The sequence below is a fragment of the Lonchura striata genome, chromosome 3 (genome assembly GCF_046129695.1).
Source record: "Lonchura striata isolate bLonStr1 chromosome 3, bLonStr1.mat, whole genome shotgun sequence".
Classification (NCBI taxonomy): Eukaryota; Metazoa; Chordata; class Aves; order Passeriformes; family Estrildidae; genus Lonchura; species Lonchura striata.
In genome coordinates this window covers 70,092,285-70,113,950 of record NC_134605.1, presented here as the reverse complement: position 1 = coordinate 70,113,950, position 21,666 = coordinate 70,092,285, and the positions used below count along the sequence as shown (strand labels likewise).

Here is a 21,666-nt window from a genome sequence, read left to right as displayed (position 1 = left end):
TCAAAGCACAGGCAAATTGTTTAGGCACACACAGGAGTGAAGGCAAAGGGATTTCAATGACACAGGGATCTAGGCTGTAGTAAAAGTCTTCCTTTGGTCTCTTCCACCTGATTTCAGACCTGCTCCTCCTCTCTCTTCCCTTCTCCCTTGCCTTTATGTTATACCAAAATGTACATCATGAAAAGAAGATTTATCAGGGTTGTATAGTTTTGTGTCTTAGCACTGCGATGGCAGAGGGAGATGGGAGATGCGATCGATCTTTTCTGTTTCCAGCTTCTAGCGGTAGCTAGAGGGGTTTTTCTGTCAAGGTAGTTTATAATGCACTCTGTATCCCTATAAATCAGCATTGATAGAAGTCACAAAAAAGCTGTATACAGAATAGACTAGATGAAAATGACTGTGTTGTTCGAAAATTTCAAGGTATTATATACTGGGATTCTCTGCAGATACTCAGTGCATTTCTGTTTTGCTACCACCATGATTAATGTCCCTTAATCATATTGCTTAGTGCTGGCTTAAAATATTTAACCATAGTTTTTTTATTGTTTGAAAAATAAATAATTTGAGATACAAGAAGTGAGATGTCTACAGCAAAATGCAACGACTGCAAAATAAGCTGTGTTTGCTCATTAATAATTATAATATTCTCACCCAGAAATTAGGTAGAAAGTACATATAAAGCATGAGCCTGTGCATGTGTTTGTATGCAGGCATCTTTTATAAAGTCTTTGCTTCATTCCTCCCTGCCCAGTGCTGCTGCTCTGCTGAACTTTCTGCTATTTCTTCTGCCATGTAAGTACAACATATATGAGCCCTGAAGTCTTAGTCCCCTTCACAAAACCTTTCTTTTCCTGTCTTCTCTGTTTCTGCCATCTCTGCCTGACCTCAATCCCAGCAGCTAGGAACTCACCAATCCCCTTTTGTTGAGCTTTTTTATCCCCTCCTCTTTCCATGATGCTACAGAGCCAGTTTCCCCCCACATCACTGCGCTGCACTGTGCCATGCTGCTGGGGAGCTGGGCTTACCTGGGACCCCATCCTAGGACTCATGCCCAGCCTCACTGCATTTTCCTTAAATCCGGCTTCTCTGATGAAGACCATCAAGCCACTGCCACCTTTTTGTTTAAGTCACTTCTGTAACATTTTCTTTTCCATGAAGAAACTCACCATAAAGAACCTGATTCCCTTCCCCAAGCCACCAGCTGCAGCTTATTTTCAGTCAGAGGATTTGCTTCTCTTGCCCAGCTGCTGGTGATGCAACTCCTTGCCTTGCACCCTTACCTTGCTCACTTTGTCCATGGCCAGCACAAACACCAAATTACATATCACCACCAACAATTTACTTCTAGTACTCTCTTAATTGCTTTAATTCCCTGCTTTGCACTCATTTTGCCAACAGATTAATGCTCTTTAGGCAGATGCTGCATATTACTACTTTCCAAAAGGCATTTTGATGTTCTCTGGATAATTACTGCAAATAAATAAATCCTAAGGAGCTGGGGAGTGCTGTTGATTCAACAGTGGCCAAGACCTTTCAAGGAAAAATAGTGGATGTTTCATTTCCATGGAAATGCCTCTGTGCATGGGTTTCCATTTGTTTTGAAGTGAACTGGGAAAGGATAGAAAGAAATAGAAGGTGGATAAAGACAGATAAGGGAGGGATGACAATAAAAGGCTAAAAAAGAGAGCAACATGAGGAAATGTGAAAAACTGAGCTGAAAAATTCAAGAACACCCAATAAAAAAAATCAGTAATGTCCCGTGAAGAAAATTCTGAATAGTGTTTGAAACCTGTCACATTGAAACAGCCTAAATACCGGATTCCCTTTCCCCACTCTCAGCTGTCTCTTCTTTCTGCCATGGAGGTGCAAGCCCAGGCCTTGCCATACCAGGCAGCCCCAGAACCACCACATCCCAGGCAGCCGTAGAAGCAAGGGCTCTTTCACCCAGATTCACAAGCAGAAGTTCCCCTTTCTTCCAAAACCTTTCTTGTTTTACTTAGTAAGTGCTGGATCTTGAGATTCACCTTTTTTCACGCTCACATCTTTGAAAAACCGGGTGAATCATATTGATTTGTGCTTGCAGCACTTGCATAGGTTTCCCATCACCAGTTCTGGCTTGTGGCTTGCTTATCTGACTGCTTGAAATACTGGTATATGTTATCACAGGTATTTGGATCAATATTTTAAAAGTTTAGGAATGAAAATTCCTGTTTCAACTTTAATTTAAGCTATTTAAAATAAAAGCCTGGACTACTTCAGATATCTCTTAAAGGAATCATATAGTTCTAGGGAAAGGTCTTAATCAGGTAAAACAAAGTTAAAGCTAAACCTGGAGCTAAAATAAAGTAACAATCACATAATTTACCCGACTAGGGCTCCGAAAGTGTCCGTGCTTCCTCTGCATGACTGCTTGTAAAGCTTGAATTAAATGCATATACCCAGGGGTATTTTTTCTGTAGTGGATATGATCTCATCCATCATGCTTCATGCATTTATGCCCATCATTTAATCCACTTTCCTTATGCATACCCTTTGATACGTAGAAATAAAGCATCCTTAAATTCTGTTTCATAGCTTGGCTCTCTTTTCTAACCTCCACGGCTGCAGCCCAGGCAATATCCAGCACTGTTGGTGTCTGTGCCACAGTACTGAGCACATCTAGGGCTGAAGGACAAAAAGGCCTTTGGGCTTTTCCTTGCTCACTGCTGAGAGCAGAGTGCCCACCCCACCAGGCATAGCTTTTCAAAAGGGATGAGCTTCCTTGCAGCCCCTCAAGTCAGTGAAGGTAAAACAGCCCAGCAGAATGTGGGAAGGAGGATTTCCCTGGGCTGGCTGCTGAAGAGATGTCTGCTTACAGCTTCATTGCTTAGCATCCACAAAGAGATACAATTTCATAAACTTAAAGGAAAAGAAAGAGAGTCTTCATTTGTGAGTTAGCAAACAATAATCTCACAACTTAAAGGTCAGAAAGTTCAATTTATTCAATTCTGCCAATTTTATAGAGACCAGGCAAAATACATCACAGCTGAATTTTCTCTCTTCCATCCATCTCTTATTTTATTTCCTGCCAGGATTTGCTCCTTAGTGTACATTTTATTAGTTTCCTCTGATTCAGCCTGAAAGGCTCTGAATGCTGAAGCCGTTGCTACCACCCTCATGAAACCCCTCCACTGGAACACTGGCTGGTTCTCTCTTTTGTTCCAACTCCAGCTGCAAGCAGGACCTCAGAACCAGGGAGGGAGGGAGGGAGGGAGGAAGGAAGGAAGGGAGGGAGGGAGGGAGGGAGGAAGGGAGGGAGGAAGGGAGGGAGGGAGGGAGGGAGGGAGGGAGGGAGGAAGGAAGGAAGGAAGGAAGGAAGGAAGGAAGGAAGGAAGGAAGGAAGGAAGGAAGGAAGGAAGGAAGGAAGGAAGGAAGGAAGGAAGGAAGGAAGGAAGGAAGGAAGGAAGGAAGGAAGGAAGGGAGGAAGGAAGGGAGGAAGGGAGGGAGGGAGGGAGGGAGGGAGGGAGGGAGGGAGGGAGGGAGGAAGGAAGGAAGGAAGGAAGGAAGGAAGGAAGGAAGGAAGGAAGGAAGGAAGGAAGGAAGGAAGGAAGGAAGGAAGGAAGGAAGGAAGGAAGGAAGGAAGGAAGGAAGGAAGGAAGGAAGGAAGGAAGGAAGGAAGGAAGGAAGGAAGGAAGGAAGGAAGGAAGGAAGGAAGGAAGGAAGGAAGGAAGGAAGGAAGGAAGGAAGACTATCCCAGCCTTTCTCAACTGTACTGCAGGCTATGTCATGAATCCCAAAGCCCCAAAGACCATATAAACTTTTTATATTATACTTTGTTGTGGCTGGATGTCTCTGCTCCCTCTTTAAGAGTGACCTTAATGTTTTATTTATTGTTTAAAGGATAATGATCATGGTAGAGGAATATATGAGGCAATAAATGGCCTTTGCAGGTAATTAAATGCTGAGGAGCGCTGAAGCTATTGATAGCCATAAAAGCCATTTATTTTGAGTGTACTGAGAAGCCAGGAGCACTGTTCCTCATAGCATGCAACAAGACAAGTTTAAACAAGCCATGGTACTAGAAAGGGGAGAGACAACATTTTTCTTACCCTCTCAGGGCTTGAAACTTCCAAGCTGCTGTTTATTTGGTGCTTGCAACAGAAAATATTGATTGTAATAATATGTGGTTTTCTATCATATTATTCTTTTTCTTCCCTAGCTGTTTTAGAAGGGTTTTGCACATGTTGGCTTTGCATGTTTGCACATGCAGCCAAGTTCTATGTGGAGACATCAGCTGTCTAACAGCACAAAATAGCCAAAACCCAAGGTTTGGGACAGAAAGAGCAAGGAAAGGATTGACCGAAAAGGAAAGTGTATGTTTATCAAACTTAATGCTTCTCACATGAGAGAAACTCCTTCCATTTCTGTGCCTACCATCAGGTTAGCCAGAAGTATTTTAGCAAACATGGTTTCCTCTGAAGAATAATCTAATATCTCATAGGTGCATGTCAACAGTATGTAGATGTCCTAGAAATGTACCTTTCACATGCTCCCATCCAAGCCTCCATTAGCTGAGCATGAGACAAATGAAATCTGAACACAGAGTGGAGGCACTTTACAGGATCTCTGTTGGCTTCCCATCATTTAGCCCCTGCCCCAATTTCCCAGGGTTTTCTGCACAGGTCACCCAGGTCTTGCCATCATTTTAGCTCAAACTGCTCTGCCGCTCCCATGGAAAATTTTGGGGTGCAGGTCCAGAGGTGCTTTGAACCCAGGTGCTGTGGTGGCAGGTAACATCTCAGGATTTGCTGTAATGCAGACCAGAAGCTGGGCGTTTCCCAGAAGGCCTGGGAGTCATCCCACAACTGCTCCCCACAAATCAGTCTCAGGAGTCAGAAAGTCCCTTCACAGCTGAGAAAGAGCCCTGGGAATGTCCCATGTGAGGCATGAGACAGGTGAGGAGCCTTGGCAAAGCAGGCAGAGCGTGGGGCTCAGGTGCAGGGAGGGTAATGCATGGCCAACAAGGCTCATTGCAGAGCCCAGCTCTAGGCACAGCCTGATGAGTGTGCACTTCCTAGCCATGTAAAACATAGTTGTAAGTGATATATGCATATGTCAACAAATCCCACCTGGCCTGTACACAGCCATTAGCATCTGGCAGCTTGCTGTGAGCACAGGTGAGTTATGGCTTCGGGGCATGTGCTTTGGGGCAAGGTTAACAGGTGACTCCTGTGTGGGGTAAGTGGATTAATATGACTGGACACGATGCCGGCTTCTCCTCTCCCTTCTGATGGTGTAAATCAAGAGTAACTGCACCAAAGTCAATACATGGATGAGATTCATTGGTGCAAAGGGGCTGAAAAGCACATGATTTTAAAGGAAAGGACATCTTGATTACAAGATGGGGAACAGAAACAATGAAAAATGTGGCTGCTTTGCGTGGCTTCCTGTGGTGCTTTTTTATGGCCCTGCTCCTTCCATGCGAGCTTTATCCCAACAGGTGCCCTCACAGACTTGTCTGCAGCAGAGCTGCTCCTTGTCACAGCACTGTGGGGAAGCCCTGTCTGTGCTCTGTGCAGCAGAGGAACCCCCATGCTGACCTTGCTGCAGAGAAATGCTGGCTCCTGGGGGGATGGAAGAAGATTTAGGCAATACAGCATTAAAAATATACTCAGTGCCTCAAACCAACCTAGCCTTGAACACTTCCAGGGATGGAGCACCCTCAGCTTCTCCAGGCAACCTCTTTCAGTCCCTCACCACTCTCACAGTAAAGAATTTCTTCCTCATGGCTAATCTAAACCTACCTGACTAGCCCATGCTGCTTCGGGGGGGGCTATTGATTGCACACACACACACACCCTACAGTGGGAAACCCAGGAAAGAAGCCTTGCCTACACCCACATCTCTTGTCTAGTCTGAGGGAAAAATAATGTTTTGCCCATCCTTAGTGTCTGGGGAGATCCAGTGAGGATGGTGTCAGGGACATCTGCATTGGAATTTTGTGGGATGCTCAGAGTGTAACAGCAACTGTAAAAACTCTGGTTGTGGAATTGCCTTCTCTCACACACAGCCCTACCGTGAGAAAGTAAATGCAAATGTACATGCAAATTAAAATGCAAATGAAAACACAAATGCCAGGCCTCCTGGGCTTCACTCGCTCGGTGCTACAGAAATCCCTTGACCTCTTAGAAGCATTCAGATTGCTGCAAATGTCGTAGTAGAGAGGTAAGAAAAACACTGTTCTTCAGTCTGGGCTCCTACCTTTCTTCCCCTACGTGTAAATGTGGCAGTTGGATTTCTTTGTACAAAAAGATTATTTCTGCACCGTGTGCACAGCCCTCTCCCACCTTTGGTCAGCAAAGCACACACTGAGGGTATTCTTGGTGAACAAGTGATTCAAAATTGTGATTGTGGACATTAAAACATCTTTCTCTCATCTGCCAGCATGTATCTGCCATTAAATTGAATGCATGAGAGACAGTGTCCTCCCCAAATACCCACAGTGTTGTTAATAAAAGAAAAGGAAAAATAACTTAATTCAGGAGAAGGACTGCAGGTGAAATGAAGGCTCATACCCATAATTTACATCTTTCTTTTTTTCTAAACTAGCTTTTGCAATGCCATAGTAAGGCCCCAGGGCAGTGTTCCAGCCTCTGATTGCGGACGGGGCTGCAGGCATGTCCCAGCTCCGTGGGGGCTGTGTGGGGCCAGCACCCTCTCCCAGAATAAAAACAAGAAACAAGCTCAGAGCTACCATCCATCTGGGAGCTCAGTGCCGCCCAGGGCAGGTGCCCCTCAGGACCACCACCATCCTTGGATGCATCTGCCTCATGCCAAGCTCCTCCAGGCTTTGCCCCACATGGTCAATCACTAAGACAGGGACCTTGCTGGTCCTGAAGGGTTTTAAGCTAGGAGAAACATCCCTGCAAGCAGTAAAGCAAACCACTTAGCAGTCACAGCTCATTTTATACTCAGGGGTGGAGGTGGCAGATTGGGATCCAGGCTGTCTGAGCTACAGCTAATAATATGTACCTCAGGTTTGTGCTACCATAACGAACATGCTGGCCCAAAATTTCTCTGCTGGCACCTCAACATGGTGGTTCTCACTCAAACACCTCCTCTATAGCCACTGGGAAAATACCACAGGTAAGCTCACTGCCTCCCTCTGGAAGGGTCCCACAGGAGCCTGCAGTTCCCTATCATACACAGCACAGCACCAAAAGGAGACAGCTATTTCTTCAGCTCGATTACATCTTGAGCCCAAGGTGATCAAGCAGCCTACCTGCCTCCATCCGCCTGTTTTCGAACCCCTCCGGGCTCTCTGTCGCGGCGCTGTGCTGCTGGAAAGGCTGGTTGCTGAAGAGATTGTCACACAGGAGGCTGTGACAGAGCTTCTTCAGGAAGCGCAGGACGTACCCGATGCTGTTCACTACCAGCAGGCTCTGGAGATGCTGCTTCCCCTCAAAAGAAGCTGAAACTGGAAAGCAAAACAGGAGCAATTTAATACCTGCATGGTGGAAGGGAGAATGAGAGCAGGGGAAATAATTTTACTCAAGCATTTGCATATCCTAAAATATTTTGCAAAATTACCCTACCTGAGGCACATAACAAACTAGAGGAGCTTAAGGAGCTGAGTTTGTGTGACCCAGATCACCTTCCCCCTGGAGAGCTGAAAGATGCTGACTGGCATGGCCAGCAGTGAAAGATTTTCTAATATATGCATCCACCTGTAAATTGTGTTGTGTGATTAGAAGGAGGCAATCATGATACCCTGGTCTAAGGAAGGGGAAAGAAAGTGATATGCAGTGATCACCAATAGTGATGGGTAGGTTGACTTCAGCAGTTCCTAAAGTTTTAAAAGATAATGGGGACATAAGAATTAAAGGCATGGCTGTGAATGAATGAAAGGTACCAGGATTGTATTAAAGAGAGATGTAACAGCTTCATCACTGATCTTTATTTACTGAGTTAACTGCATTTATAGGCAAGGGAATGTTGTGGTCCATCCAGAATTCAGTAAAGTATGAGAAATCTTCCATTAAATTGGAAATGACTGCATACGAGAGGTGAGTCAAGAAATGGCAACAGGCTCTGCTGGCAGGAGACCCCAAGTCCCAGAGAGAAACCAGCAGCAGTCTTTGCTGGCACAAAGAGATTTTGTGGATGCTGTAATCTGGCAGACATCTTCAATAGAGGAAAGGTGTGGGAGATTGCACAGAAAGGGTTGACGGATTTTGGCTTCCATGATAGTAAAAATTAGTAAAAAAATCTGGAAAATAAACATATCAAATGTTTAGAAATCCATAACTCTTTGAAGAGGCTCAAAACAACCTGGTGGGACAAGAAATGATAATGCAAGCTTACCAGATGCCCATAAAACAGCAAGGTGATACGGTCATGAAAAACTCAGATATATTTCCAGAAGGTGTGGAGCAAAATACTTCCAGGAGAGAAAATGGAGTATTAAAGCCATTATATAAAGTTCTAAAGAAACCTGATATGGATTGATGGGCGTCATTGTGGTCATACAGGCTGAAGAAGGGTGAGTCCACACTTGCAGAAGTGCACAGGCAGCCACATTGATGTCTGTGGGACAGAAATTTTCCCTGTGGCACTGCAGCCACCACCATCCTGCTATGTGGGACTGTGGCAAGACACTTGCACTCCTTTCACTGGTGGAGTGATCTTCTTAACCTGAAAGGAACTGTGTAGTTCAGCCTAGCAGGATGAGGGTGTCTCTCTTCGAAATACATCTAAGGATAAGAACAGGGCAGCTAAAATTCCAGTATAAACCTGTCAGAGGGCATACTGAGCCAGGAATCACAAAAAGGGCATAAGGTCCCAACCATGGAGAGGTGGAGCGGTCAAAACAGACCCACCAAGATCAGCTGTAGCAAGGCACATTCAATTTCAACAGGTTTGCAGGGAGGACATCATGGTATGGCTGCCTGAACTCTTCCACCTGGAAGGTTCTTTCCAAATTCTACTGTCTCCCATCACTACTAACAAGAAAAAATTGCAACATTAGACTTATAATTTTGGTGATAACTTCAGAGATTTCCTGTTGGCCTGAGCTGCTGTGAGGGATCATGCTCCACAGCTGGTTGAGCATCTGTGAGCCAAGCCATGGGACAATTGGAAAGCCCCTGACAAAACTCATCTGCACTGCTGGGAGTGAGGTGCAATTGCAGAGCCACGCCATGACTAGGAGGCCATTCACCCCTCTTTGATGAATAGAAGGACCATGAAATTGGGAGAAATGTTGACCAGGTGCTTTTAGTTCAGGTGAAGCTGAAGCTGAGCCAGCTCAGAGGAGCTAAGACCAAGGATTTTGGCAGGCTTGGTGCATAATATGACTCCCTTGATTGTAATGAAAATCATATATGCAGCACAGAACTAGGCAAAAATGAAACTTTGCACTGAATTGATTCAGTCTTGTGTTTCTGTGAACAAGTCTGGATCATTCTCAGAGTATTTTTGGTGTCCCTTAGGGAAGATGCACCTGTGATTACAGAGAACTTGAGGAGAGGGAAGAAGCAAGATTTATATGCTGCACAGAGGGCCAGAGCTTGGGCTCCCACACAAGAAGGTCCCAGTGGCACAGCTGAGCATCTGCAGTCCCTGCAAAACTGATTGGACTTGCAATCTTTGGCTTTGTGTTTGTGCCTGACTCATCTGCAGCAGCTCATTGGAGAGTGCCGTTCCCATGTTCCCATCATTGTTTCATTCCCACTGCATCCCCATATGCCAAAAAAATGTGACACAAAACTCTTGCTGTGATAGAAGATAAGTTCACGTTCACTCTGAGAACCAGGGGACTCATTGTGAGACATGGGAGGTTCATCAGGACACAGCAAGAAGTGCCACTGCAGGAAGACGAGGAGCTCCTGGGAAGTTCCCCTTGGTCTTTGATTCTCTCTGATGAATTTGAGAAGAGTTTGTGCAGTCCTGCTGCATGGGGAATTGCTGTGGGACTCCTGCAATTCCTGCAGCAGAGAGCAGGTTTGGCTCATGAACTGCAGGCAGGGGACACACCAACAGCTAAACTCCATAAAAGTTGTCCTTTCATGAGACACAGAATCATAGAGTTATAGAAAGATTTTGGCTGGAAGGGACCTTTACAGGTCACTTAGTCCAACCCTCCTGCAATGACCAGGAACATCTTCAGCTAGCTCAGATTGCTCCAATACCCATCCAACCTGACCTTGAATATATCCGAGTTTGGAGTATCCACCACTTCTCTGGGCAACTTGTTCCAGAGTTTTGCACCCTCATCACATGAGGCATGCATGTGTACTTGTGGTGGCAATGCGAGTCACAAAGTGGGCTGGCATTGCTGCCCATGCTTGAACAGCTGCATGAAAACAGCTGTCAGCCCTGGCCTCAGCACTGTTCCAAAGAGTGGTAAGGCAGACTCTAGAGTTCCTCACCTGAATCACCACTGCAAACCCCTTACCAACATTCTTTCACCTGACACCGAGGTGATTCCTGCAGCAGCTCATTTTGCAAAGGCATAAGTGATATTCAAAGCTGGTTGCCATCCGACTGATGGGAACGGGACATCCAGGGCAGTCGGGATTAGAGAACATGTTAAGACTTCAAGTACTTCCCTAGTGGCCACAAACCCCTTACAAGGATGCTTTACCTGACACCATCTCGCCTCCGTAGCCCTGCCTGATGAGGGAGAAGACCACCTTTTGCTGGAGTGCACAGTTGATGCAGGCTTGCACTGCTTGCTGCAGGGCCACCGCCGGCCGCTCCGGCCCAAAGTGCTCTGGCAGCTGCTGCACCTTTTTTCTGTCAAGGTACGGCCCCAGGTTCGCTTGTTTGTTGACATAAATGCAGACTGTAGGCATAAAATCCCAACAAGGTTATTACAAAACAGGCCTGGGAACATCCTAGGAAATGCTAACATTCTACATTCCTATTCATTTCCCAAGTTCTTCCTTCACTGGTGAATTGTTGCCATTTGTGATGGCAGAGCCAGTCTCCCTTGTGCTAATGACCCATTGCCAGGGCAAAGCAAGTTTAGGTCTAGCTCAATGTCACAGGCTACATACATCTAAAAAAGCTCCTATATGTGCCTAGGGTCTGTTGTCTTGAGTCTACCTTGTCCATACAACTTGTGACCAGAAAAATGTTTTGGGAGTGCAGAACAGTGACTAGCAGCGCTGACTTCACAGCAAGGAGGGAATGCCAGCCTGAGGCGTGTTTTCAGATTGTTTATTTTTTTTCCCTCTGTTTTTAGCCTGGTTCATTGAGAGTTGCTGTGAGAAGCACTGCTCTGAGATGACTTTTGGAAAGCCTTTGGATCCTTGCTTCTTCTAACCCAGCTGTAATTTCTGGAGGGTTATGCTGCACAGTGCCATGGCAGAAATCTGGTCTTTGGGAGCTTCCTAACCCTCCATGTCCAACCTAACACTCTACAAACTGCATCAAGTTGAGGGAAACTTGTGCATGGTGTGCAGTGCTATATTTTGGGACTGCAACAATGTGACTGTGCTGCAGAGGGGTCTGTGAGGGAGTCTGACCTAGCCCCTCCACAGCTAAACCCTCCATGCCTCCTCTCATAAGCTGCAAAGGTAGTTTTTCTACATGCCGTTAGACCTGCCAGCAATAGCCCAAAAAATGAGTGTTCTCCTCACTACCATGAACTTATTTTAAGCTTGGCTGAGGCTAACTGCATCTCAGGGGAAGCAGGGATAGCGCTGGGTAACTAAGGACGACTAAGACACAGCCTAAAGTCAGGCTAAAGTGAGACATATTATAATAGCTGGCTGAGTGTGCTCAAGCTGTCATCTCTCAAACAATATAACATTATCTTCTGACAGAAATCAGATACGTGACAAAAAAACCCCATCAAGCAGAGTGGAGGACATGATGACAGCTGTGTAAAGTTGGAAATAATTTACAGTTTGCATCACCATAATGAAAATCTAGTGCAACTGTCACAGTGCACTCTGCTCCCCCACCTTGCAGGGACCAGCAGAAGGGGCTCAAGCAGTACATCTAGGGTAAACAGGAGGATAATAGCAATCATACTTATCATTACACCACTTCACACCTTCCAAGTGCCAGACAAACGAAGTGATAGTGTACTGAAAATGCAGCAGCAGTATGCAGGAATTGTAGGGGGATGTCAGAGTGCAGCTTTCCCAGACTGCCACACCTTGACAAATCTGCAGAATGCGGCTTCTGCCTGACAATCCACTGGTTTTGTCGGGGCTCAGCTATGGGAGGCACTCTGCAGCTTGCTGAGTCCCCCACTGCAGGGTCCCTACAGTCCTTCTGAAGCAGAGAGGGAGCTAAAAGCTGGCTTGAGCTTCCCTTCACCTCCTGCCAGCCCCTCTCTGGTGGGAACCTGCACTGTTGGGAGGGTGCTGGGAGGAAAGGTGCCAGTGGCATGAGGATGGGCAGACAGAGGTGTGGGGCACTGTCTGAAATGACCCATGCAGCCCCTGCTTTTGCAGGGGTGATCTGGCAGGGCTGGTGGGCTGTGCCTCCCTGTCCCACTCCAAAAGCAGCCTTGGGCACAACCTCTCAGGGCACTTCCATCCACTCAGCTGGTGTTTGCCAAGTGCTTTGCAGACTTTGTGTGTGAAGGGATAAACAAGAATAAAATATATTATTGTCATTGTTGCTGGGTTTAGTATCATTCTGCCACCAGAGCAGATGGAAAACTTCTCCTCTGTGCATCCCAGCTAAGAAATAATGGGATTTATGTGTTGTGTTTAGATTCTAATGTTATCTAATCCATTTCTCTGCTGAAATCTCAGGGTAAATCAGCTGTCTTGTTGATTTTCTTCTCATTTACATCAGTCTAAAAGCCTTGACCTATGTTACTTCTGGTAATATAAACAAAAAGAAGGAGTAAGCCTGTGTTTTCTGACTACATTTGGAAATGACCATGCCTGCTGCTGTGATAAGGCATTGGGGTTTTTGTGCTGGTAGCCTTGCCTACAGTCAGACCATGGCTCCTCCATTCTTCTCCCCCCCAGCTGTAACAGATGCTTCATGTTCACACAGGGATTTAGGTTGGTCATTGCAACATATTAGATGGGGTGAAAATGTTAGGTATAAAATGGAGCATTCATGGGGTTTTGATGTTCACATTTCAAGAGCAATGGGACTGACATCTCCACTAAACTCAACACACGGCAGTCAAAATACAGTCTTGCAGGATAACTCTGCTCCTTGTCACTGGTTGCTAGACTATCTGGGGACACCCCATTTCCACGAGCTCCCCCATTTCTGGAAAGCCCAGCATCTGGCTGTGACATCTGGCTGTCAGCCTGTGGCTCCTGCTCACCCCTTGGTCAAGGAGCACTTGAGGCTGAGTACCTGTGAGAGCCTGTGGGGTGTCCGAGTCGGGTACCGTAGCTGCATCCTGGGGGATTGAGCTAATATCCGGCTCTGGCGTGCTTCTCGGTGGAGAGATTGCTAAAGGAGTCATCAGGACACGAGATTTCAGCTGCAAAAAATAATGAAAGTATACACAAGATATTCCAATTTTATTCTATGTATGTCACACCCCATGAACTCCCCCTCATTAGCAATCTGCTATTGCATCACTTTCTCCAGGCCAGAAGATCCATCCTGGTCCCAGGAGGATACTGGAGCCTGAAGCCTGACTGATTTGCTGCAGACAGCAACGCCTTAAGCTACAGGATGCAAATATTATGCCACCCACTGGGTAGTTATTTACACCTGAGCAAATTGAGCCTAACACTCCAACAAATCAGTGCAATGGCATTTTACGACCCATTTCATGTGGGTGTAAACAATGCTTCACAACTCAGAAGCATGGGGTCTTTAACTGCATCATAATTTAGGGCCAAATTCTGCTCTTGGTTGCAGGGCTGTAAATCTTGTATAAATCCAGTGGCACCGAGAGGCTACTCTGGGCTGACACCCATGTAAATAAGCTCACACTGTGGTCCAGGTTGTATTATTACCAGCTAGTAAATACAAACTGCTGCACTGTTGCACCCAGTGATCCTTGCGACCTGCAACCCAGCTTGGAGAAGAGAAGCATGATGTGAATTTATGGTGCAGTATCAGAATGTCTTTATGCTGCCGGTACCTGGCAACACTTCACCAGTCAAATGATGATCAGGTCCTCATATTTAAAAAGAACCAATGTGATGGATGTGACCTGAAGGTACCATTCTTGCTTTCCTTTTGCTAAGAAGAGAAGTAGGGGGAAAGCAGAAAGCCAAGCACACAGCTTGCTGGTTTATATATTTACATATCCTGCACCAAAATGCTCTTCTGACAGGTATTTATTTCCTTTTGTTGTTTTTCAGTGGACAATGTACAAAGTATATTTTAGGTAGAAATGAAGTCAGACCAACTGCCTACAAACCAAACCTTGAGCAATCCCTGACGGAGAGTAGTTGTTTTGGATTAAGATTTTTGTTGTCCATGACTATGAACTACAAATGTCTAAAATAATTGTCACTATTTCAGCATACTGGTAAAAATAGAAAGCTGGGGAAAGGGAAGGGAAGTATGTAAGACTTAGGGACATCTAAGTGACTTTTTACCTCCCCTGAGGCAGTGAGTTTTTACCTATCCCTTTTGTTTTCAGTCTGAAAGAGGGAAAAAAAAATTACTAAGTGCTTCTGAGACAAGCTGTGTATTTGGCCTCCTGCTGTACGGCAGTTGTAGAGCATGAGGGACCCTGAGCTGGCCCCTGATTAATGCCATTTCTCACTTGCCTTCGTTGTCATGTTTTTGTAGAGTTGTACTGCCTTCAGACTGGGATCAAGAATGACCAGCAACAAAGTGTTGTCAGTTTGTTTTCACAGAATCACTGACTATGCTGAATTGGAAGGACCCACAAGGATCATCAAGGCCCTGAACAGGACCATCCCCAAGAGTCACACCAAGGCCCTGCACAGGACCATCCCCAAGAGTCACACCCTGTGCCTGAGAGCATTGTCCAAATCCTTTTGAACTCTGTCAGGCTTGGTGCTGTGGCAGCTTCCCTGGGGAGCCTGTTCCAGTGCCCAATCACCCTCTGGGTGAAGAACCTTTTCCTAATATCAAACCTAACTCTTCTCTGACACAACTTCAGGCTATTCCCTCAGGTCCTGTTGCTGCTCACCACAGAGAAGAGATCAGTATTCTCCCCTCCTTTTCCTCTCATGAGGAAGTTGCAGACTTCAATGAGGTCTCCTCTTAGTCTCCTCCAGGCTGAACAGACCAAGTGACCTCAGCTGCTCCTCATACAGCTTCACCTCAAGGCCCTTCATCATCTTCATTGTCCTCCTTTAGGTGCTCTCAAATAGTTTAATGTCTTTCTATATTGTGGACCCCAAAACTGCCCCCAGCACTTGAGAAGAGTCCACCCCAGTGCAGAGCAGAGCAGGACAATCCCCCTTTCCCAGCTGGCAATGCTGTGCCTGGTGCCCCCGAGGACACCACTGGCCCTCCTGGCTGCCAGGACACTGCTGGCTCACATTCCACTTGCCACTGACTAGGACCCCTAGGTCCCTTTCCAAATATAGCATCTACACCTCCCCTAGCACAACTTGAGTCCACTTCCCTTTTTCCCTGTTGCTGGTTGTCAGGGAGAAGAGACTAACCCCACTGGGTTACACCTTCCTGTCAGGTGGCTGTAGAGATTGAAGAGGTTTCCCCCAAACCTCCAGGCTAAACAAGAGCAGCTCCCTCAACTGCTCCTCATAAGAGTCCTGCAGACTCTTCACTGGCTTTGTTGTCCTTCTCTACAGGTTCTAGCAATGCTTATGTGCTCGCACTCTTACATTTCTCTATTTAGATATTTCTCTATATAGATATTGTTTTTGAGACAGTACACCTGACACATTCTGCTTCATTTGCATGTTGTCTCCTTAATATCCTTACTGGCTCACATTCCTGGGGTCCCAAACAGAGCCGCAAAAGTCCCATCTTCAGCCCCTGAGCCTCATGAGTGTGTGCTGCCCCACCAACACTGTGCAGTGCCTCACCAGCATCATCAGACATTTTCCTCTCCTGGATCTTGGAGGCCCAGGCAGACTTATTCTCAAGAGTGAATAAACAGAGGGCAAGGCTTGTATAAACTCTGTAGTGAGGAAGCCTCTTTCTTTGTTTGTGGAACCCCCCCTGTTTTTAGTGAACAATTTACTGCAAAATTAATTGCAATAAAATGTGCTTTACAGTCTCTGGGTACAGATAAATGTAATTTTATTAGGGGTAGTAGAGAACTGGCCTTTGTTAGATCAAAATGAAACAGTGCCTGATTAGTACAAGGGACAGTACACTAAACAAACAACAGCTTAGCTACCTCCTGGCCACTGAAACCTTGAGTAGTCCCTGAATATAATGAAGGGTAAATCTTAAAGTATTCAATTTAAAGATGTCTTTTCTTGGACTGAGTCTTCTCTATCGAAAAGCCAACTCAACTAACCAGCTGACTGACTGAGAGCTTGCCAGTAGAAAGCACATATGTGTGGGAATCAAAAAAAGCAGTGAAGAAGAGAGAAAAGAGAAAGAGAAAAAGAGACAGAGGAAATGTGTCAGAACACATTGGGAAATCCTTGTGGTAAGGCATTGGAATCAGTTTTTGAATATCAAATGTCGTGAATTTTAATATGCGCAGCATGAGATGTAAAAGTGGTTGCTCTAAAACAAGATCTACAACCAACCTCCCACTCTTATGGACTTTCTACAATGGAATTGAGATCAGAGAAAGCTGATCAGGGATTTTGGGTAAGAAATAAGTGTGTCTACTTTATCAAAGTCACCATGCATTAGATGGAGAGAGAACGGGCTTTTGTACCATTGATGCTGGCTACAAGTTTGTGGCTGGGGATGGGGAGGACTCTGCTAACTCCTGGAGTTTTTATTACAGTCTGCACACCTCCTCAGAGAAGCCAGTATTCATCTAACTGGTGTTTATGTCATCCCCCACCAGAAAAATGAAAGAGGCTGAAGAACATTTGCCAGGCAACTTTTTTTCTTTCTGAAGATATTTGCAAGCCTGTATAATAAAATACACAGGAAAGTAACACGATGAACCACAATACAATCTTTCCCTGCAGTTTTCTTAAACCACTTAGATGCAGGTTCTCATTTTTATCACTCCCTTCCCTTGTACCAGTGTCCCTTGTCCTGAAAAAACAATTGCTTGAAAAGGCTGGGATTCACCCCATCCTCATGGACCTTTGGTTCTTCCAGACAGGAGGGCAGGGGCACCTCCTGGCAATGAGAGCTTTTGCTGCCAGAGAGAGAACCATCTCCAGCCCCTGCAAGTGTGCACTAAGGTGAGTGTCTGAGCCAGCCTGGTCCTGCCATGTGGAATTTTGATGGCTGGACAGAAGGTTGCCATTAAACATACACCAGGGAAGCACAGAGCTTCTGAGCACATGTCTTGGGGTCTGTGGCTCTGTGCATTTGGCTGTGAGTGAAGAGACTCAGGATAACACAAGCCCAGTCACTGAGGGAGAGAGGGGAGGTCAGCCGGCAAAGGCAAACGCAGTCCAAGGTCTTTCCCACCTTTTCTTCTTGTGTTGTGCAATAATTTTCTTCTGCACAGCAAATGAGGCAAGCCAGCCTGCACACAGCCTCCTACATCCCACCAGCGTTTCACAGTGAATGAGGCAGGTAACCTTGACAGGAGCATATACAACCTTGAAATCCAAGGCTGTATCATAGGACAGGTGAATAAACAGGACACATTAAGGTTGTCTGTGCAATCTCATTCCCAATGTGTCCAAAGCCTAATTGCTTGTTTATCATCATTAATATTGACTTCTAGGGCAGCAGGGTAACCTATGGCCCATAATGGAAACTGTCACTCCACACGTGTGACTCTCGCTGCTCACCCCACCTGATCTGGGCTGGGGCCACCTCCCCAGGTGGGAGCTGCACTGGTTGCACAGAGGGACAAATTGCCCTAAGCTGCTCAAAGGGTGCCATGGCTTTGTTGCCCTCTGGGAGGGACATGATGGTCTGTTCTGCAGTGCTGCCCTGTGGGTCTCAGATTCAGTCAAAGAAAGAAACTGAGAATTTCTAGCCAGGCAAAAGCCTGGAAAAGAGCTGGAGAAGAATGTAAATAATTCTTTATCTCTCTTCTTTTTCACATTGTTTATAGTTAAGTTCTATCACTGTGCATCAAGCACTTCGCACCAATGGTGTAGGTTGTTTTCACTTCAAAACCAATAAAGTTAGTCCTCAAAAAGCTCTATATAAAAGGGCAATAAATTTTGAATAAATTGGAGTTTTACTCTCACAACCTTCTAAGTCCAATCTCTTTATTTCTGTCCTACCTCAACAGCAACCCTGCCCCATGCACGTGTCCCTCCGATGTCCTCTAACAGGGCAAATCCCTGCAGGGTGCTAACAAACCCTTCCCTTGTACAGGCTTTCCAGGCAGCTCTTCAGGGCTGCTCTCACTCACAGCCAGAGAAATAAAACCCAGCTATCAACTCAACCCCCCCCCCCCCAGGCTGCCAGAATAGGCTTTTTCCCAGAGATTTAGACAATCAGAAAGGATATTGCATTTTGGGGAAATGTAACATTTTATGGCAAATAGCTCCACATAAGGTACAAAACAGTTTTTGGAAAAACAGCTGATGAAATTTTATAGCCAAAGCTGTGAGAAAATAAACAGGATAGCAAGGAAAAGACTTTTCTTGGTGATGAAGTGTGATGAAATGTCATTTCAGGAAGACACAGATATTTGCTTTAATATCAATGAAAACAGGCAAAGGGTCACCTGCCTATAAAGAGCATGTGATTGAAAATGTCTGTAATTCAGATCTTGGTCAAAATAAATTTAAACCTAGGCTGTAAATTCCTAGTTTTTTAAAAATTCAGAAGTATTTTTCCATCTGTTCTGTAACAATTCAGTTCTCTGGCTGCTATAAAGAATTTGGTTGTCTGCCATTTGGGCAGGGAGTAATTTTTTTAAATGCATTTAAGTCTTGTGGTATCTGAAAGTCATACAATTACCAAGCTAATTAAATCAAGCTAGAGTTCCCCATCAAAAACTGTAATTTTTGACTCACGCTGGGGAAGTGCTTTGGATGGAGAGTGGCTCACTTCAGCTGAGCACACAGCGTACAAAGGCACCTCAGGGAAAATGTTGCTTCGATGTTCAAGTTCTACAGCGCAAATCAACCAGGCCAGATGCCATGGGTGCTGCAGCTCATCAGTGTCTGCTCCATCCACCTAAGCCATTGCTTACAAAAGGATGCCTTTTAATGTGCCACACTTGCCAAGAAAGAACCTCATCCCAGATTCACTGCCGATGGAAGGATGCTATTGCCACCTCGCTACGTGCCTGGGGACAGAGAGGAGGAGTGTGTGGTACCCAGCCAGGGATAACGTGTCCCTTCAGAAGAAGTGGGGGACACAGCAATCAAATGCTCGGCCACATAGGGCCAAAGCACAGTGTTACTGCAGCATTTCCAGGAAGTTAGGTCTACCACTTCTCCCATTTATGTATGTGTGGTGATTAGTGAAAGATTTTTCCAGGTAGAAGGGGAATTTGGAGGCGAATGGAACATATTCCCCAGCATTGTTCTTTTGGTCAAATTACAAATCAAATGTAAATGCATGAGCAAGAAGTGGGGATCACCAAGACAAGCAGGGACAGAAGGGACAGGGTCTGAAAAACCCTGCATATATAGTCATTGTGGTATTTGGAAAATAATTTAATCTCAAACCTCAAAGAACCAATTTCAGCACATCTCCAAAGTATTATTGTCCAGACTGGATGGTTTTGATCTGAAGAGTCTACAAGTCATCCAGCTTTGCTGATAATAACTAAATTGAAATAGATAAATATAGTAAATAATAAACTTGAAATAAGAAATAACTCAAGTAAAGCAATTCAGATGTTTTCATCCTGGAGCTCTATCCTGATATGGAAGTGAAAAAATAAAAAGTATTTCTATATCCCACACTTTACAAAACACTTGAATATTTGCCCCAGTCTTAGCTTGGAGTTCTGTTTTGGACTACTGTTAGACAGAAGTTAGGGGATGGGAGGAAGAAGGTCTGGCAGGAGGTGAAAATGAGGGAAAGGTAAAGATGAGGGTAGCCTGCTCTAGATTCAGCTCAAATGCAAGGATCATAGCAATCAAACAATTGGTGCCTGTGTCCAGAGCTCAGCCAGCAACACCATGCATGAGATGTTGTTGCCCCCTATGAACCAGGAGAGACCCATGGAAAAGCCAGGCAACACCCCAGACAAGACCTTCTCCAGGGAAGGCTGGGTCAGCCTTGTGCATACCCTGATTATTTTATTCATTTTTCTGTCTTGAAACCACAAACTCGAGCAGCTCTGATTTTCCAACAGTCAGCAATTTGCCCTCTTTGTGTGACAGTCTGAATGTCTGTACCAGTGCCCATTCAAAACAAGGAACAGGCATGGCAAACGTGTACTGTGCCCCAAGCTGGCTGGGGACAGAGATGAAGAGATTAACAGAGCAATCTGCTGAACACAAGACCCCTTACTAAGCTGTAGCCCAGTTTCACTCCCCAGAACAAACTCTCCTTCCCACAGCATCACAGTCCCATTTTTGCCTGGCATAGGGTACCACCATGGCACTGCTCCCACTGGTGCCAAGCCCACAGCAAGTGGTGTGGTGGGAGAGACTCAGCCCAGCAGCAGCATCAGAAGGGCTTGAGGCACTAAGGGTTCCTGCCTTTCTTTAGTTCTGCCTTTGCCCCAGGGTTGCACAGAGAGCTGGGCAGTGAGCAGACTAATAAAGTGAAATACAATTCTTTTCTTCAAATGCCCCTCTTTTCTTTTTTTCCTTTGCAAAGTAGCTTCCCCCTCCCCCCCCCCCCCCCCCTTATTTCCACTCTCTTGTATTCCTTTCCTTCTCTGTTCAGTTTGTTTAATTTCTAATCACTGTTAGTGAGAGAGAGGAAAGTGACAAATGAGAAACCCTTCCCTGAAGGTGTGCAGCCTTCCCACACAACACTGTGGAAAACATTTTCAAATAGACCAAATTAAAATAACTTTAGCCTTGGGTAAAATATACATAGTGGGGTTCTTGTGATGTCTTGTGTAGGACCAGGAGCTGGACTTGATGATCCTGATGGGTCCCTTCAACTTAGAATACTATGATTCTGTAATTTTTTTTCATTACCTAAGGTGGAAGAGAAATCATCTTATCTTTTGTTTTTTTATTCTTTGCATTGCTCTGCCCCAGACTTGCACAACTTTTCCTCTGTTCCGGTGTTTCAGCTGAAATTCTAGAAGAAAATGTATGAAGACCAACAGGAGGTGGACAAGGAATGTGAAAGTCATGCATCTACCTTGTGCCCAGGTTTTCTCCCTCTCTTCTTTGGGATCTTCATGACTGGCAGAGCAGTGGCTGGTGCTGGGCAGAGGTTGTGAACAGCCATTTTGATGGGCGCTGGCTGGAGCGGGGGCCGCCCTCGCTTCTTCCCTGCCATCCTGGGGGACTGCATCTCCCCAGCAGCCAGGCTTGGGTCCAGGCACGGTGGGTGGCTCATCTGCCCTAGGGAGACAAAATAAATAAATAAAGAAAAGCAAACCAACTCTTTATTTAATTTTCATTTTAGGTTTTTTTTAATTCCAAGGCGGTTCTCTCTATGCTGTCATTTTCCCTCCTACCGCTGCTCACAAAGCAGAAGAAACACACCACAGATGTATGACCCTGGGTGGGATTCACCTGACCAAAGCCTTATCTTCACCTGACC

General features: G+C 45.5%; 1 protein-coding gene across 1 annotated transcript in view; it reads right to left on the bottom strand.

The window, feature by feature from the left end:
- The window catches only part of SCML4 (Scm polycomb group protein like 4), a 62,764-nt gene that overhangs the window by 19,556 nt on the left and 21,542 nt on the right, over nucleotides 1-21,666 (bottom strand). Inside the window, exons 2-5 of the mRNA XM_077781800.1 lie at nucleotides 21,259-21,464; nucleotides 13,321-13,450; nucleotides 10,625-10,825; nucleotides 7,262-7,456 (exon numbers count right to left, since the gene is read on the bottom strand). Coding sequence (XP_077637926.1) covers nucleotides 7,262-7,456; nucleotides 10,625-10,825; nucleotides 13,321-13,450; nucleotides 21,259-21,459 — 727 coding nt within the window. The 5' untranslated portion in view covers nucleotides 21,460-21,464. The remainder of the gene's footprint in view (nucleotides 1-7,261; nucleotides 7,457-10,624; nucleotides 10,826-13,320; nucleotides 13,451-21,258; nucleotides 21,465-21,666) is intronic.